This window comes from Trifolium pratense, linkage group LG5 (genome assembly GCF_020283565.1).
Source record: "Trifolium pratense cultivar HEN17-A07 linkage group LG5, ARS_RC_1.1, whole genome shotgun sequence".
In the NCBI taxonomy this organism is placed as follows: domain Eukaryota; kingdom Viridiplantae; phylum Streptophyta; class Magnoliopsida; order Fabales; family Fabaceae; genus Trifolium; species Trifolium pratense.
In genome coordinates, this window is record NC_060063.1 from 44080005 (window position 1) to 44101051 (window position 21047).

General features: G+C 35.4%; 1 protein-coding gene across 4 annotated transcripts in view; it reads right to left on the bottom strand.

Moving 5' to 3' along the window:
• Positions 1-789: 789 nt before the first annotated feature.
• The window catches only part of LOC123884866, a 29628-nt gene continuing 9370 nt past the window's right edge, over positions 790-21047 (bottom strand). The window contains exons 1-2 of one of the 4 annotated variants that reach the window (XM_045934101.1): positions 3788-3885; positions 790-1790 (exon numbers count right to left, since the gene is read on the bottom strand). In XM_045934101.1, coding sequence (XP_045790057.1) covers positions 1063-1782 — 720 coding nt within the window. In that variant the 5' untranslated portion in view covers positions 1783-1790; positions 3788-3885 and the 3' untranslated portion in view covers positions 790-1062. Of the gene's footprint in view, positions 1791-3787; positions 3886-21047 lie in introns of those variants that run through there. The other 3 variants (XM_045934102.1, XM_045934104.1, XM_045934103.1) reach the window with 3 other exon arrangements.

A 21047-nucleotide genomic window follows, 5' to 3' on the forward strand; every position in this document is an offset into this window, starting at 1 on the left:
TGAATTCTAACTCAACATTCTCACAAAGATTGTATAACCAGGGATTTCCCACCGGCCGAAAAGGAGAGAAAAGTATAACCAAATAAGGGGAAGGAGGATGAGAGTGAGAGAGTTAATATGAAGGAGAATAATTAATTGGAGACTTGGAGTACTCCATTCAGCCTAATTTATAAGCAATTATTCTCATTTTCACACTTATTAAAAAGTCATACTTTTATGTGAAAAATAAGTTGTATGGACAAAAATAACCTTAGTTATCATACTACATAAAAATTAAAAAGCTGTTCACCATTGCACTGATTGCACGTTTTCCTATATGCCATATTTCCACTAGAATACCTTTACGTATTCTTCTAAAAAAATTAATTGGTTATAGTTGATTTTCAAAAGAAAGAGTATTATTGGAATGATGTCATTAAATAGTGTTGAATTTAGTAACTTTTGCTTAAATAGATAAATTTTTATGTTGACTTTTGTTTATAAATAAGGCTGGAGGGAATAACTCTGAAGAAACTAATTTGGTCATAAAAAATTAGAAGAACAGTGTAATCGATACTCAAAGCCTAAGGTTAGAGCTAATTACATTTTTTCTCAATCAAAAGTAGTGAGAAGTAGGCAAGACAAATAGCTTAGGGTCATGTTAATACGTCACCATAAAAAATTCGTGCTTTAACCACAGTCTATTAGCCACGGTTAGTCGGTTATGATAATTGTGGCTAATATAATCCTATTTTTTATTTTCTATTTTCTTAATCTATCATCTTTCATGAAATAAAATGTTCCTTTTTCTATTTTCAACATACTTATTTGATATATAAAAGACAACCTTACACACAAATACATGCGAAATGAAGTGGTTTGATCTCTCTACTACAAATATATTTCCTTTCTCCTACCATACTATAACTCTTTAACCATTAACCACACTAACATTTGCTAATTAGAAAAACACCCAAATTACAACAATAAAATTTAGACATACATATGTTACATATATATACCCAATACCTAGTACACTACTTATTATATAGTCATCATAAATAAAGATATTGTACGTTCAAATCAAAAGCTAGTGGAATATTCTCCCTTGCAATCTTTGGACTTTGGAGTACTAATTGCTAATATTTTACCTTTTTTGATGAAAAAAGCCCAAATAATAAGACGTAGTGTGAGGAGCAAAGCCAAGAATGTCATCAATCCAATCCAAGCATGAGTACATTTTTTTTGAAAATTCTTAGCTGGATCCCAAACAGGATCTGGGGTAACCAATTGTACTGCCTTTATGTAAGTAATAACAAGACTTGTGAGTGTGAAACACATTCCCATTGATAAAACCCACATAGGAAACCTATGATCCAAACGAATTCCACTCACAAGCAAGAGTAAAACACTTAGGGATGCAATAAAACATACTGTGTTCCAACGAAGGAATTCCTCGTATTCATCGGAATATATGACGGCTAAGACAGCGTTACCCGGACATAGATCCAACATATTATTTTCACGTGTACATGCTATATCATCTGGGTTCTTACCTTTGTCATCTTTAACCGGTCTAACACCACCGGGTGGATTTAAAGCCGTTTGAAATGTCATTGTTGCGATGATTGTTGCTACTAAACTTAAGTTCCCTTTCATGTCCTTTAACCATTTATCTTTGTTTTTGTGTGTCATCCAATTCACTACTTGTTCTAATAATACCTTTTTCCAGCCTTGCTTTGGTTCCACATTCGTTGAGATTTCGGTTGAATTACCACCTTGATTTCCCGTTTCATTGTTCATTGTCTTTTCTTCAAAATAAGCATGAAATATAAAAGTTTTCATGAGTCATAACTTGTTTAATAGTAGCATAACTCGTTATTACAAAACTCAATTTGTAAGGGTATCACTTATAAATTATATATATATATATATATATATATATATATATATATATATATATATATATATATATTTTGATTAAATTTTATATTTTTTTATGTAAGACTTATGTTTGGCAAAAATAGCGGTCGGCTAATAAGCTAGCTTATAGCTAATGACTGATAGCTTATAGTTGATAGCTTATAATTGAAGTGTTTGGTAAAATTAGCGGTTCAACTGACTGATAAACGTAAAATGACATAAAATGCCATTCTTAATATATAATAAAATCTCTTGTAATTGTAACAAAAAAAAAAATCTCTTGTAATTTTTTTATAAAATCTAAATCTAATTAATATTTAAGATACTTCAAATTTATTTATTTAAATTTATTAATTTAATATATCTTTTATATATTATTAAATTAAATTTTATTCTTTGAAATTTTGTTTTAAATTTATTTTCATCAATTATTATACTTTATAAAAAAATTAAACATAACATTTTTTGGGTTTTATAACAAACATGTTGCGTAAAAAAATATTTTTTTAGGTTTTATAACAAAAAAAATTATTTAACATTTTTTAGGTTTTTATAACAAATATAGGTACGTACAGGTAATAACAAGCAATTTCCTTATACGGAATAACATATATATAAAAGGATAAATCAAAAGTAATGATACAGTAATACTAGGATAAAAATAAAATGGTGATAATAATATAGGGGTACTTACAACAACGTTTCAGGAATAAACATAGGGACAAACGTAAAAAAATAATACGGTATATAACATACTTATTTTGTTTTCAATTGTAATAAATTTTAAAGGATAAAAATGTATTTAAGATAAAATTATAAGGGTAAAATTGGAAGCAAAAATGATAAGCTAGAAACTATAAGTTCAGAAAGCTACTTGAAATAGCTTCTGAAAAATAAGCTATAAATCAGTAAAATAAACTATAAGCTCTTTCTAAAAAAACTATTACCAAACAAGTCTTTTAACTTATAAGCCATAAGATATAAGCTATAAGCTAACTTTTTTAGCTTGTCAAACAGACCCTTAGGTGTTTTTCCCAATACTACAACAAGATTATATTTACGAAATAAAAATAAAAGAGAGTTCATAATACAAATGGGTATCAGACATACACAACTAGATATCCATCATCTAAATAAAAGGCAATGAAAAAATTAAATAAGGCAGTGAAAGACCATCACACCAAAAACTACACCACAAAAACAAAAGAACGCCCCCTACACCTCAACTTTGAGAATATCATAATTCTATCGAAGAGAAGAAAATGATCAACCAGCAAGGCACACAGACATCGAAGGGTCTCAACCCAACCTGAGACATCGAGACCTAGGGTGTATCCTCCACTCATAGAAGAAAACAAGGGTGTCAGAATATTTACCTAAAAACTATTTTTAAAATGAAAGTTTCACTTTATCCACCAAATATTGGACATAAAAGATTTTGAATTTTGAATATAATTTTATGTTTTATGGTAAGTATTAACTTTTTTTATGATAAGTATTTTTTTTTCACCATCAGTTTAATCTAGTTCGGGGGGTCAGTTCTGACATCAAGTTGTGGGGGATCGAACTGCGGTCCTCCCTAACAAGTTCAGCGCCAATCACCACTGACCAACTAACGATTGGTTATGATAAGTATTCTTGAAAACGGTAATATAAAAATGCACAAGTTAAAGTTATTGCAAAATTAACTGTCAACACATCCATGAAATTAAATTTAGCAGAGGCAGACTCGGTTATTATTGCTAATATACTTGTACAACGTTTTTTGACTAATTATACAACGTTGTAACCTTACAAAAACTACAAAAGTTTTTTTTTCTGAAGCAAATTGATTAAAAACTACAAAGTTAATTACCAGAACAATATGAATATCTTGAATACGTACCTTACTAACTCAAAGTGCTATTTGTGTTTTGCGGAGGTGGAGTGTGCTTTTGAAGCCAAGTGAATGAAGTGAAGCAGATATATATACACACAATATTCTTTTCATTCTATTATTTTCATTATTATTATTTTTCTTTCATTTGTAAGAACTAAGTAATTAGTTGAATCGTCCCTATGAGTTTAACTCTGTTGGTTGAGACATCACATTATATATATAAGAGTCGGTATTCGAATCCCGGACACGCCAATTATTCGTCTTTAAAATGGAATTTTAGTCTCTAGGCTACTAGAAAAAAAAAAAGTAATTAATTAGTTGAATCAAGAGTATATATTATCTTGCTTATTTATTACCCAAAATACCCTTGTGCATTTTTTCCCATATATACACTAAATTTTTCTTACAATTTTTTATTACAACTATTTCGTCGAGTGAGATATTGTTTAATTTTGTATCTTTTGCAATATTTGTTTGGTGAAGATTGACAGATTAATTTTAATCAACATGACTAGGTCATCAACAATTATGTAGATCCAAAGATATATGTTTTTCAATCACTTTGATTTGTTACATTATTTGTAAACATGATAAGTATGAAATTTTGTGTTATTAATTTGTATTGTGAAATTCACATATTTATCTTTTTTATTTTTAGCAATATTGAATTTTTGTTTATATTTGATACCAATTTGACTAAATGAATATTTTTTCTAATAAAATACCTCAAACAATATTCTCCTACATCCTTTATGGCCCGATTGGTTTGAGGTAGATAGAGAGCAGGGGAGATGAGGGGATAATCTTGACAAAAAAAATTTCTTTTTATTAAATCATTTTTTTTAAAAAAAAACGTTTTTTATTCTTGAAAAAAAGATACAAAATTTAAAAACAATATATATTTTTTTAAATATTCCCTCAAAATTTAAAATGTTCTACAAATTTAAAATATTTCTTTTGCCAATTTAAAACATTTTTTTAACCAATCAAATCTCTCTAATAATTGAGATTTTCTGTTGTTGTTTTTAATTTTTTTTTCAAGAATAAATTACTTTTTTTAAAAAAATGATTTAATAAAAAAAATGTTTTTTTTGTCAAAATTATCTCCTCACCTCCCCTCCACCTACCTCGAAGCAATCGGATCCTTAGTTGAAATGATCGAAAGCACTAAAGGAATCCCAAAACATTTAACATGGACCATACTAACTTTCAAGTCGACATCAAAGCTAAATGTTGGACTCCACTTTCTAATGTCCGAGAACCAATTTATAATTTTAATTAATGTTTGACATTTTCTACACATACTAGTATAATATCCGTGTTTACACACGAGTCGTGGCATTCCTGCAATTTTTTTATCCTAGGGGTTAATATTGTACAGTAAAATTAGTTCATTATAAAATTATTCATTATTATAAGATTTGTTGTCCCGCACGTGTATGATAGTTATAATTATAATATTTATAAACTATAATTTGTACAATTATAAATATTGACTTTTCTCATTTTAACATTTATACCGTTCATTATCAATTTTTAAATGAGGTCCCCTGCAAGTGGACGATAGGATTGTTCCTTTGAATTAGTCGTCCTAAGGTCGGATATCAAGTTTTCAAAAAAAAAATTACTAACCTTGACATTTTTTTCAAAAATAAAATAAAGAAATAGATAATTACGTGACAATAACACGTAAATAAGCTATTGAATATACTGAATAGATGGGGTGCACATCCTCTACTGTGTAAATTGTTTCTCGTTAAATCTCAACCACATGTTTTTCTTTTTTGCTGCAAGGTTGCCATGCTATTCAAAAAAGCTTAGTGTGTTTGGTTCTGCGATGAAGATAATTGAATTTGAGAGAATTTAGTTTGAGAAAATTGATTTTAGTTAAAACTGAGTTGAACATAATTGATTTATTTTTGGATACATTTAGTAAAAGTGATTTTCACCAATTTATATTATTTGGATAGTTTAAATCGAAATTGCTTTTGTGATAGCTTTGAGTTTTTAATTTAACTAACAATCAACATAAGTAAAAAAAAAAAAACACATTTAAAAAATTATAAACAAAAATCACTAAGCTCAACCCAATTGAAAACAAAAATTAATGGAATAATAATATTTACGAGAGTCTTCCATTACATGTGCTCTCTTCCATTTATCCATAACCTTTACCATTTCTCCATCTCATAAAAAGGACTCACGCTTGGGGTTAAATTCACGCTCAGTAGATTTGATTTTGCAAGTTATCAAAACATAAAAAATTGGTCAAATCACATTTGAAGATGGAAACTCACGTTTGGGGCTTCAAGACGCCAAACCAAACACATACTTAATTACTTCGTTGGTCCCTTAAAGACATTTTAGGTTTCACAATAATCCCTTAAAGAAAAAAAAGTCCGGATTGAACCCTTAAAGACATATCTGTTTGTCACATTGGTCCCTTCCGTTAATTTATCAACCACATATGTATTAGGTGGACCAACATTGAATGTGGTTCACCATATACCACAATATATTTTTTTTCGTCTTAACCATTGAATTTGTTTGAAAGAAAAACAAATATTAATTAGATTTGGATGTCCACCGGATCTAAGAGTGCACTATCACCAACAAATTTTTGTTTCAATTTCTTCAACTTCTTCCTCCATTCATTCATCATTTTTTTCATAACTTCATCATTCAAACCCAAAATTTCAAAACGAATTTAAAAATTTCAAGATTTCAAAACTGCAAAACTCTTAACTTTGATCAAAATCTCAAATCTCCAAACAAAACTCTAAATCCCAAAAGGCAAATCCCCAACAAACCCAACCTTGAATTTCATCTTTACTTTTCAAATTCAATCTCATCAAAGCCATAACCGCCACCACAACCAACCCATCTAGGGATGTCAATTTGCATCCGTCAGAGGGGATTCCTGTTGGAAAATCGTTTTATAAAACACTTTTATAAACGCAGCGGAATTTTAAAATTACGATTTCCCATCAATGGATTCTTGTGAATGAGCATGATCAGGTCTAGAATATTACCTTTGAAGAACAAATCTGTGGCTGCCTTTATCGATCACAAGCACCGCACTTGCAGCACCTCCACTTAGTCCACACGAACAGGAACCTTCGATCTCACAGTGCTAGCTGTTCTTGGATGAAGGCTGAGGGAATTTTGTGCGGTTTAGGGTTTAGAGAAATTCAGAATTTTTCTAAACTCAGTTAGGGTTTCAAAAGTGTAACTTCTGAACTTCATAAGGCTCTATTTATAGAGTTTCTTATGAGGTCTTTAGTTTACACGAAATTGGGCTTCTCAAGCCCGATAACCGTTTTTCACTAACTGCACCCCCACAATAAGTCTTACTTATTTTTCCCTTCTTAACTGTCCTTATGTGTGTGACCCTGTAGGTTCTTATGACGTTGGCAATAATATTAATCGTAATATTATAAACAGTGAGCGGTATCTAGCAACACATCACTGTTACCCAAGTCATAGGAATGTCACGTGATCTGACTAACCTTTCCGTGATAAAACAATTACCCTTTTGTCCTCATGTCTATATTGAACACAAGGCATAGTATGTCATCCTTGTCTAGTTCAATATTGGGCCCATAGACATATCTCCCGTTATGTAGGAGGGACAAATTCCATCTAGGTCACTCATGTCCCTCAGCATGATTCGTGGGATACCCATCAACCATCTTTATAATTATCCAGTTACGGATAACGTTTGAATGACAACAAGGTATTACACTCCTGCATCTAGGGTACATAGTGGTTTCAGGTCGAAGGGTGGAATACACCTTTTATCACTATGAGAAAACTTATGACATTTCATAACACTCTATGTAGTATTCTCATGGTGGGTCAATCTGATATAAAGTTACCCTTAACATTTATATCTATGTGAAGACTTGATAACTCATTATCCATGATCAGTGAGATATGATCATCAGTCTACCAACATAATAGTCTTTATGCTTTATCGTTATCCCATTTCACAATAAAACTTGACTATGGATATGTTTAAGAATAGTGTTCTTATATTTAATGGAATCTCACGATTAAGTCATACTTAACGTTCCATAAGTGAACTGACTATTCTAGGGACTTTATCATTTTAACATATATAAAATTAATAAAGAAAAGCCTTTTATTTGATAAGTAAATTATTCAATACATTTATTATTCAATTATAAATAATTGGCCTCTAGGGCTTACACCAACAATCTCCCACTAGCACTAGAGCCAATCAGGCATACTCCTAATACCTATGCCCCTAGTGTGGCCCTCATGCTTCGGCTGAGCAAGAGGCTTTGTAAGTGGATCAGCAGCATTGTCAAGTGTTGGTACTCTGCATATTTTCACATCTCCTCTATCAATTATTTCTCGAATAAGATGATAGCGCCTGAGTATGTGTTTGGACTTTTGGTGAGATCTAGGTTCCTTAGCTTGTGCGATTGCACCATTGTTGTCACAAAATAATTCAATGGGATCCACAATGCTAGGGAATATGCCAAGTTCAGTAATGAACTTCTTTATCCAAACAGCTTCCTTTGCTGCATTTTGAAATTCTGGTATAGCAGAACCAGATGTTGTATAGAATGTCGAGACATCTGGTCTGACATGAATAACACGGCAAGGCATATAACATTAAAACGGATACTGAGGAATAATGTTTGATCAGATGTTCCAACATTCAACTTAAAGAGAATGTTATACTTAATGTTTGAACATCTTACGAAACATAATAAAATCAACAAGTAAATAAACTGCACAGGAAATTGTTAACCCAGTTCAGCCAACCTGCCTACTCTGGGGGATACCAATCCAGGAAGGAAATCCACTAATAGCTCTAGTCACTAAGACCTCCAGCAAACCCTTTGAATTTACGTCTTACACTAAGACCTCCAGCAAACCCTCGGTTTACGTCTTACACTAAGACCTCCAGCAAATCCTAGGTTTACGCCTTATGACCTCGACACTACGCATGCAACTTCTGCCTAGGAACTCCTAGACATGAGATCCCATCTCACTTCCACTAACACAACACAACCTGTGTTGTTTAAACAATGTTGGGAATGATGTGGCAACAACTTACCAAGACACTACTTCACTTTTGCTTAAAAGCTTCAAGTGAATCACACACGGTAAACTCCGTACTTCAAAGCTTAGGAGTAACCTTAAAATAACAAACTCAGTTCTTAACTCGTGTTATAGAATCCACAAGTAAGAATCACAATTAAAAAATACAAACACTATCTCCTTGCTTAAAAGCTTCAGAGATATTACAATACTCAACTCATTACCTAAAGGTTTCTGAGTGAGGACATAGTGACCATCTCACAACCCGAGTGGTTCACTTACACCAACTCTCCTAGAGAGTGGCTCAAAAACACGAAACCCTAAAGACTACATCTTTGATGAACAATGGTTTCGGTTCGTAAAATCTTGGTCTTGAGTCTTCTTTATATAGACAGAGCTAGCACACTCCTGATCATCCAAGATAAGCTTCAGAACACAGCTGGTCTTTGAGTCACGTCCAGCTAAGCAAATCAGACCTTAATAAAAACTTTCCTAAAATGGTTGATCCTCTTTAGGAAATAAATAATGTGTTGAATCATTCCATTAAGTCTTGATAAGAACATATCTGCACTAATAACGTCTTGATCAGATCAAATCTTGATATACACGTTTGTATAGTGGATTTCCATATATAGCAGATACGTGTAATAAATGCGCGAGATTTGGGCAATCTGACTGTCGTACCCAAACATGTTACAACATTTGGTCCAACATCTTTTGTACCTAACATGTTGAAACATTTGGTCCAACATCTTGCTTGTATATTTGTTTTAGCAAAATGAGGCCAACACACAAATATCCAACAATCTCCCCCTTTGGCAATTTTTGGCTAAAACAAATTCAGCCCATTAATTATCATAGAGAGATTTAAAAAACCATACAATCCTTCAAGTCAACGTGAACACACAAATATGAAGGAAGGTAGAACATCTTCTATGTTACTTCCAAAAGAATTCCTCAAATGAAAATAACGCGCAGGGTAAAGAAATAAACTTTACCATAAACCATCAGAGGCATACACAGCAGCGGAATCATAACATACTTAGCTTCATCCTTCAGTAGAGAGAAATAAACTCTCACAAGCACACTTGGGAAAAATAAATTCCCACATCAGCATCAAGATGTTTCAACATTTTGTAGCGCATCATAACATCCATACATTAAGCACACATAGGCAGAGAACTTGATATTGCATTACTCCCCCTTAATATCAGATCAGGGAAAAACATACTTTTGCTCCCCCTGAATACATCAGCTCATGCATCTCATCAGGCCATCAGAAAAACTGGTTCTTACTCCCCCTGAATTCATGCATGTCACTGCACACACTACTACTTCTTCATAGACAAGCTAGACTAGCATGTCACAACATCAGATACAACATTATAAAGTAGCAGACAAACACAAACATACTACTCCCCCTTTTTAGCCACAAAATATGCCAAACAAAAACTTCGTGCATTAAGAGCAATAGTAATGAATATCACAAAAATCCATAGTGCAGAATATCAGAGCATAACAGATCCATATATTAGTATCTAGCAATCCATAGTCTTGAAATAGCAGAAGCATTACATCACGTACCAACAGAAAAGGCAAATGTCCTCAACATTATGCTCCACATCATATAATCATCAGATACTATACATCACATACTGCTACCGCACACAAAACACATCACAGATCACAACTCCTTAAGCAAACCACAAAGTAGCAGTTGGGAAGAGTAAATTCTCACATAGCGGAGAAAAATAAGTTCTCATGCATTCAGGATGTTCCAACATATGGCAGGACATCATCCGGAGCAAACAAATAGAGCTATGCACAACAGAATAGTAACTACTTACTGCATTATGCTACTTCCCCTCAAAATCAGAATCAGAGCAAAAATTAATTTTACTCCCTCCAAATACATTGACACATGCTTATCAGAATGATCATCAGAAAACAATTCTTACTCCCCCTCAATTTTATCATCCATATCAGCACATAAGCATACAGCAACGCAGATTCAATACTACACCACTCAGATTAGCAGATGTCTAAGCATCAGATACCACATCATATAGTAGAACACATCCAACCACTAAAAGAGCATGCATATGTGTCAACATCAGGTAGCACAACAGACATTAGCAGCAAAACATATCATGTCTACCAACTACTTAAGTACTTCCCTTTTTAGTCAGAAGTGTAGACAAAATAGGGTCTTCATGCATTAATCAAATAGTACAATAGTAGAGATATCCAGGAACATAGTGCACAGAGCTACTACAAACGAAGACAACACCATGGGATACATACCTCATCAGATATAAATCAGCAGTGGAGTCATCATCAAATAGTCTAAAACAGATCACACTTCATCAGCACAAAATTTTCAACATGATGACCAAGATGTTTCACCATGTAGTAGCACATCAGATAGCACAGGTTCCTCCGGTATGGTATCAGAGCATTGACAACAAAGATGTTTCAACACATGATAGCACAACACATAGCACATGTTAGCAAAGATGTTTCAACATGTTTATCTAGCGTGGTATCAGAGCGAATATGAGCAATCACAAAATACGTCACATGTTAGCAAAGATGTTGCAACATATGGTAGCACAGCTTCTAGCACAGGTTCTTCCAGCATGGTATCAAAGCACGTGGTCTTCCAATCAGGGCACGCAGCATCCATCTAACAGAAACTCCCCTTGTACACATGATCCCATCTTTGTGCAAAGGAAGCACGATGAAAGGAAACATTGCCACAGAGAGAAACAAGCACATTCTGAGGGATCTTTTTCCCACCAGATTTTTTCTTTGAGGCAGAGGGTGTGATGTCTGGTACATCCTCCTCAACATTATACTCAGAGTTACTTGAAGGTGCTTCCTTTCTGTTCAGACTCTATCTCTTCTTACTAGCAAGCACAATAACCTCATACATGTTCTTCAACCACTTCTTCATTAAGTGGCACAGTTTGATGCCTTTCTTTAGACTGAGAGACCCTTCTTCGACCTCAGTAGAATTCTCTTCATCAGACCCTGTTTCTTTATCAGATGAGTCAGATGGGTCAACAGATGTCCCAACATCTTTCACCACAGCAGTTTCTTGAACAGGTTTCTGGACAATAGTAACATCAGCCTTAGGTTGGTCCACAGATGTGTCAACGTCTGTCACAACATCCTTTTCAGGAACAGTTTGTTTTGATTTATCAACAACAGAACCAATAGCATCTTTTGTTTGAGATGCAGCAGCAAGAACATTACCATCTACAATTGTGTTTGTGGAATCAGCAACATACACACCAGCAGAGATAATAATGTCAGGAACTAGTAATACTTCTCATAGCTTCTTTTTCCTTTAAAGTACAAAGGGAGAAATAAACTCCCATATACTGAAGAAAATAAATTCTCACACATCAGAGAAAAATAAATTCTCAAAAATCAGATCAGGATGTGTAGACAACATGGGTGACATCATAGCATAACATATCTCATGAGAGCATAAAGCTAGAGGTTTCAGAAGCAGATCTGAAACTGTCACATAATCACATTTAAGTATCACATATCCGAGCATTATCGCATCTGATCACAACACATCTGAACACGTATAGTACTTCTCAACAGAATGCACATCCACACAAACAGTCATAGCATGACCAGTTCTCTTTCAGTCATACTTTGAGCAATAGCTTGGTCACGTGGAAGATCATCAAGATCAGTTTCTTCCACCACAGTCTAAACTTCAATACTCCAAACCACCATCAGGTTTAAGACTCTCAGAACCATATTAGCACCAGTTTGGGGAATTGTAGAACAGGTTTCAACAACACGAACAGGTTGGTCCAAGATGTTTCAACATCTGATGTGACATCAGACTCAGGTGAGGTTTCTTTGGGGGACACAACCACAACTTTAGTGGGGGATATCAAAGTGACAGAATCAACAACTTTGAAAGATGACACATGAAATTTTTTTTAAAAAAAATGTCATCAACAACCACAACATTCATACTAGACTGACCTATGGTTTTAAGAGATCTTGGTTTATCTAGAATTACAATTTCGGAGGCAGATCTCACAGATGTTTCAACCCTACCCAAAAACCTTTAACAGAGGTAACAAAATTTGATTCAACATTCATGGGTGACAACTGAATCAATGAGGTTATCAAAACAATTTTGGTAGGTTTATTAACATCATCAACAAACAAAGATAAACTTTTCTAGGATCTTTTGAGAGAAAAGATTAACCTGGATAATGGATTTAGAAATAGGTTTCCTAGATGATGCACATTTTGTTGACCAAGCAAAATAGAATAGATTCAGATGGATTCAAAGTATTCACAGACCTTTTATGCATTCCCTTCTGACACGTGGTTGATCACAATGTCCATTTCACTTCCTTGCTGATCTTACAGGAAACATGTCTCGAATAATGTTCTAACATTCAGTCAGACATTGTCTTCTTTTACTTGCATTGATCAACACATCTTCAAACATATTGTCTCCCACTTGATTCTAAGTGTTCTTCTTTCACTTAGACTTAGTGACACATACCAACACATCTGAATATCACATTTGTGACATCTCTTAATAATGAAGACTCTTGGAAAGTCCTTCCAAAAAAAAAAATCTGTAGAGAAAAATAAATTCTCCCAGACTCAACCATTTAACCACTCGAGAGATATGTGGATAACTGATATAATTATTCAGCTTTACATGAATAGAATCAACCATGCCTTGTTAATAATTTCATAATGTCACAACATGTTGTCTGACATCATATTCTCATATGAGCCATAAGATCTCCACAAGCTTGTACAACACTCTAGATAATATATGTACCAATGCAATCCACAAATAAACACAAGACTCTACTTGTCATAGATAATCAGGGCTCCAGCTGAAGACGAAAACTTGAGCACTTAATGAAAACATGTGAAAGACTTCATGCATTCATGTTGAAGGGCAACACCAACTCCCTCAGTAGAGTCGATTCTGAGTCAGATATTCTCACTTCTTGAGAATACATCCAAGCATTCTGACCTCTTCACTTAACAAGGACACTTCTGAACAATGTCCCAGCAGAACCACACTATGTATCATGACCTTTTGAATAGGCAGGATGTCATGCATACAAGGTGTAAAGTCACTCACAAACTCCAAAACATCTTAGTTTGCTTAAAAGCTTGACTAAGATCCTGATTATCAACCTTTTTTTCTAGAGTGACTTGCAACAGAAGAAAACCAAAGACAATTATCAAACCTCAGTATTTGACAATATTCTTCTGGCCTTACATTCACTAGTAGTTGTTGATACTAGTGGAATAAATAGTCATGCATTACTAGAGCATACTATTAAAACAAGATCAGAACCTCCACATTCTGATTCACATAGTCAGAAACACGTCTTCTGACCACACAGCTTGAGCACTCCCATGCAAAGTCTCAAGCACCTTCCACAGAACAGCCATCAGTAAATATGATGTTACAACATCATTTGGGACATCAGCTTCTGATTTTGGAACCCAATTACATTGGTTCATAAATCATCATTCAAAAGGATTCATTGTGCATAGACATCCTTCAAGAAGCTCCCAATAGAGTACCATCAATGCAGATCATCCAGGTTTTTCAAAACACCTGAATACCATGAAGAGAAATACACTCTCCGAACAATAAAGTTCAGACTAGATAATTGCACAGATCTTCAGACATAATTGCACAGTTTTATGCATAACTTCAACAAAGGATATACAGATACTTGGCTCCCATTAAAGTATTTATCATTTGTCAGATAGGATTACCTTCTCACACAAGGTAGGACATTAGATCTGACATCATTCTTCTGCACATATATGGCACCAACAGATAACATCCACTCATGACAGTTATTCTTACAAAAAAGTCATTCCAGATTAAGTCAGTTGCTTGACCTTGTACTCCACCCTGAGTAGAACCAGCTTCCTTGGCTAAAGGAGCAGATGTTGGAGAAGATGTTTCAACATTAATTCTGACATCAATCTCAATCCCATCGGTTTCATCCTGAACTATGGTCTGAAGATACCATAGTAGTCCATAACTCTTGCAAGGGGACACAGGAGAATCAACCATCGGTAGTTGATCAACCTTCAATATCAAATCATCCACACATGCAGGGACGTGCATATTTTACATCTCAAAAACTTCTTCTAATGTTCCAACCCCTTGTCTTACTTTGAGATGTTTGATGCCATTCTTCTGAACCTATAGAGGAGATTCCCTCTAACAGGTATCTGGAACACTTTGATCCCACATAATATCAGGTACCACAGATGTGACAGTACTTAGCACAACATCAGTCTTAGGTGCCAAAGATGTACCAACATTCGACACAACATCATTTTCAAAGACAGATCCTTTGAGAGACTTATCAACAAACTCAGTTGTGACCTTAGTGGACGCATTAAATACATCAGATGGATTTCCCTTGATTAGTGTGCACCAGACAATGGAGAGAGGGATGCAACATATACTTCCTTTCACTTCAACACAAACACACATCTTGAAGGGAAGTAAAAACTTTGTCAATCTTAATTCAAAAGATATCTTTAACGCACAAGGTAAAGAATTAACTTCACCAAAAATACCAGAGAACCATAATCCTTTGGTCAAAAAAAATAAATCCTCCTTGTTTAATCATGCATTCATACAACAAGATATTATCACAAGAATATAACATGCATGGTTAAAACATCATATAACACATCAACACTGCACACAACTTCAACTACCACTTACTTGGATCAGACATGAACTAACCCGAGAGGTCAACCATATGTTGATCGTGTCCCAACAAACTTATCTAAGACATGTTTCTAGCGTAGAAACCATCTCAGACACAGATGCCTCCTCTTCCAGGTCAGGAGAAGGTTCCAAACATATGTAACCAACACACACTTGTTTAGCACCCAAGCATCTGCCATGCCCTACTGTCATCCAACAAGATTCTGCAGAATCTGCTCGTCAGATGTTCCAACATCTCATAAGACATCAGTTCCCTTTTAACGGAACACACCAAGAAATCCTTTATCAAAGCCAATGGAGGTTAGCCTTTTAGAGTTGGAAGCAAAAATAAATTGCTCATACCTTTCTTCACATCCCTTTTCAACAAACTCATACATGAGTGCCTTTATGAGTGGACTTAAGATCACCCCCAAATATCTTTGTCATCTCTAACAAGTTAATTAAACAAACTCTCCTCGAGCATCACCACACCAGGGCTTACATCATAGAACAAAGTGGTGCATCCTCAACAAACAAAACCACCAGGAGTTTTCCATCAGATATATATGCAGCGGAATTCAAACCACAAAACTCCTCAACAAACTTCAGGCACACCTATCATGAATAGTCCATCATCCACTTCTAGGGACCATTCAATCAATGTGAACTTCTCCAAGTTCAAACAAATTTTCAGTATTCCTTACTTGCCCATAACCAGAAAGTATCTTCCCTAAGATCTCATCCAGAAAACAGAACAGGATGCCTGCTCTGATACCAATTGAAATTCTGGTATAGCAGAACCAGATGTTGTATAGAATGTCGAGACATCTGGTCTGACATGAATAACACGGCAAGGCATATAACATTAAAACGGATACTGAGGAATAATGTTTGATCAGATGTTCCAACATTCAACTTAAAGAGAATGTTATACTTAATGTTTGAACATCTTACGAAACATAATAAAATCAACAAGTAAATAAACTGCACAGGAAATTGTTAACCCAGTTCAGCCAACCTGCCTACTCTGGGGGATACCAATCCAGGAAGGAAATCCACTAATAGCTCTAGTCACTAAGACCTCCAGCAAACCCTTTGAATTTACGTCTTACACTAAGACCTCCAGCAAACCCTCGGTTTACGTCTTACACTAAGACCTCCAGCAAATCCTAGGTTTACGCCTTATGACCTCGACACTACGCATGCAACTTCTGCCTAGGAACTCCTAGACATGAGATCCCATCTCACTTCCACTAACACAACACAACCTGTGTTGTTTAAACAATGTTGGGAATGATGTGGCAACAACTTACCAAGACACTACTTCACTTTTGCTTAAAAGCTTCAAGTGAATCACACACGGTAAACTCCGTACTTCAAAGCTTAGGAGTAACCTTAAAATAACAAACTCAGTTCTTAACTCGTGTTATAGAATCCACAAGTAAGAATCACAATTAAAAAATACAAACACTATCTCCTTGCTTAAAAGCTTCAGAGATATTACAATACTCAACTCATTACCTAAAGGTTTCTGAGTGAGGACATAGTGACCATCTCACAACCCGAGTGGTTCACTTACACCAACTCTCCTAGAGAGTGGCTCAAAAACACGAAACCCTAAAGACTACATCTTTGATGAACAATGGTTTCGGTTCGTAAAATCTTGGTCTTGAGTCTTCTTTATATAGACAGAGCTAGCACACTCCTGATCATCCAAGATAAGCTTCAGAACACAGCTGGTCTTTGAGTCACGTCCAGCTAAGCAAATCAGACCTTAATAAAAACTTTCCTAAAATGGTTGATCCTCTTTAGGAAATAAATAATGTGTTGAATCATTCCATTAAGTCTTGATAAGAACATATCTGCACTAATAACGTCTTGATCAGATCAAATCTTGATATACACGTTTGTATAGTGGATTTCCATATATAGCAGATACGTGTAATAAATGCGCGAGATTTGGGCAATCTGACTGTCGTACCCAAACATGTTACAACATTTGGTCCAACATCTTTTGTACCTAACATGTTGAAACATTTGGTCCAACATCTTGCTTGTATATTTGTTTTAGCAAAATGAGGCCAACACACAAATATCCAACACATTTGATGCAGCGATGTACTCAGCTTCGGTTGTAGAATCAGCAACTGTATCTTGCTTTGAACTCTTCCAGCTCACAGCGCCACCATTTATGCAAAACACATAGCCTGATTGCGACCTAAAGTCATCCCTATCTGTTTGGAAGCTAGCATCAGTGTAACCAATTACATTTAGCTCTTCTTGGCCTCCATATATTAGGAATGAGTCTTTAGTCCTCCTTAAGTATTTAAGGATGTTCTTGACAGCCACCCAATGAGCCTCACCAGGATCAGACTGATAACGGCTTGTTGCGCTTAAGGCATATGAAACATCTGGTCGAGTACATATCATGGCATACATGATAGATCCTATAGCCGATGCGTAAGGGATCTTACTCATGCGGTCTCTTTCTTCTTTAGATGAAGGAGACTGTGTCTTTGAAAGACATAGGCCATGTTGCATAGGAATGAATCCTTTCTTGGAATCATGCATATTAAAGCGTCTTAACACTTTATCTATGTATGTACTCTGGCTCAGGCCAAGCAGTTTTTGTGATCTATCTCTATAGATTCTTATTCCTAATATATAGGCTGCTTCACCCAGATCTTTCATAGAAAAGCAATTCCCTAACCAAGTTTTAATTTGTTGCAAGGTAGGGATGTCGTTTCCTATTAGTAATATGTCATCTACATATAATACTAGGAATGCGACTACGCTCCCACTAACCTTCTTGTAAACACAAGGCTCATCTTCATTTTGAATGAATCCGTACTGTTTTACAGTTTCATCAAAACGAAGATTCCAACTTCTGGAAGCTTGCTTCAATCCGTAGATTGATCGCTGTAATTTGCATATCTTTTTGGCTTCTCCTGGAATGCAAAAGCCTTCAGGTTGTGTCATATACACATCCTCAAGGAGACTCCCATTAAGGAAGGCAGTTTTTACATCCATCTGCCAGATTTCATAATCATAGTATGCAGCGATGGCAAGTAAGATCCGAATGGATTTGATCATCGCAACTGGTGAAAATGTTTCATCATAGTCTACCCCATGAATTTGTTTGAAACCTTTAGCAACCAATCGCGCTTTGTAGGTCTGTACCTTTCCATCCATGTCAGTCTTCTTCTTGAAGACCCACTTGCATCCTATGGGTTTAATCCCATCAGGAGCTTCCACCAAGTTCCAAACTTGATTTGTGTACATGGAATCCATTTCAGATTTCATGGCTTCAAGCCACTTCTCAGATTCAGGGCCAGTGATGGCCTCTTGGTAAGTCACAGGCTCATCTTGATCCATGAGTAATACATCACCTTGTTCCGATATGAAATATCCATATCTTTCAGGTTCTTGACGTATCCTGTTGGACCTACGTGGTTCTTGTGTTACATGAGCAGGATTTTCTGTCACAACATCTTGTGCATCGTGCTCTTGTTCCTCCATTGGTGTGTCACTACCTTGTGGATCGTGAATTTCTTCAAGATCTACTTTCCTCCCACTGATTCCTTTGGAAACAAAGTCCTTTTCTAGGAATACTCCTGTTCGAGCGACAAACACTTTGCCCTCAGAAGGATTGTAGAAGTGATATCCTTTTGTCTCTTTTGGATATCCCACAAAGAAGCACTTGTCAGATTTAGGTTCAAGTTTAGTAGAAATTTGACGTTTTACATAAACTTCGCAACCCCAAATCTTTAAGTAAGACATATGTGGTTTCTTGCCACTCCATATCTCATATGGTGTCTTTTCAACCGTTTTAGAAGGAACACGGTTAAGTGTATAAGCTGCTGTTAATAGGGCGTGTCCCCAAAAGGAGTTTGGAAGATCAGCGTGACTCATCATAGACCGCACCATGTCCAACAAGGTTCGGTTTCTTCTCTCAGACACACCATTCCATTGTGGTGTTCCAGGAGGAGTGAGTTGGGATAAGATCCCACACTCTTTTAGATGGTCATCAAACTCTAGGCTTAAATACTCACCTCCTCGATCTGATCGAAGGATTTTGATTTTCTTTCCTAGTTGGTTTTGTACTTCATTTTTAAATTCTTTGAACTTTTCAAAGGATTCGGATTTGTGCTTCATTAGATACACATATCCATATCTACTGTAGTCATCAGTAAATGTGATGAAGTATTGAAAACCTCCTCTAGCATGTGTGTTCAATGGTCCACATACATCAGTATGTATGAGAGCCAAAAGATCACTTGCCCTTTCACCTTTACCAGTGAATGGGGTCTTTGTCATTTTTCCCAATAAGCAAGATCTGCATGTTTCAAAAGATTCATAATCAAATGAATCCAAGAGCCCATCTTTATGGAGCTTGGAAATGCGTTTCTCATTTATATGGCCTAAACGACAGTGCCAAAGGTATGTAGGATTTAACTCATTAGGTTTAATCCTTTTTGTATCAATGTTATATATTGGCATTTCAAGATCAAGAATATATAATCCATTACTCATTTGTGCTGTGGCATAAAAAATATCATTTAAATAAATGGAGCAACAATTGTTCTTTATTGTAAATGAAAAGCCAAGTTTATCCAAACAAGAAACAGAAATAATATTCCTGCTAATGGCAGGTACATAAAAACAGTTCTCTAACTGTATTATTAAACCAGAAGGTAAAGTCAAATTATAAACTCCTACAGCTAATGCGGCAACTCTTGCTCCATTTCCCACTCGTAGGTCGACTTCACCTTTAGCCAATCCTCTACTCCTTTGCAGCCCCTGCACATTAGTACAAATGTGAGAACCACATCCGGTATCTAATACCCATGTAGAAGAAGTAGATAAATTAATTTCAATAACAAAGATACCTGCTGAATTAGAGCTCTCTACTCCATTCCTTTTATCTTCCAGGTATTTTGGGCAGTTCCTCTTCCAATGTCCAGTCTTGTTACAGTGGAAGCACCTACCCTCCTTTGCAACTCCCCCAGTGGGCTTCAAGGCTTTAGGGGTAGGTTTGGGTTTGGCAACTTCCTTGCCCTTCCCTTTGACTCCCTTCCCTTTGTTGCCCTTCCCTTTGTTTCCATTGCCAATCATAAGAACATGGTTGGACTTCCCTTTTGTTTTCATATTCTGCTCAGCTTGCCTCAACATGCCTAGCAGTTGTGGCAGAGTCTTCTCCATGTCCGACATGGTGAAGTTCAGAACAAACTGATTAAAACTCTCCGACAACGATTGCAAGATCAGATCAGTTGCAAGCTCATTTCCAAGTGGAAATCCCAATTTTTCTAAGTTCCCCACGTACCCAATCATCTTGAGCACATGTGGACTTACTAGAGATCCCTCAGATAGCTTGGCTGAAAACAGGGCTTTGGAAACCTCAAACCTCTCAATCCTGGCTTGCTCTTGATAGAG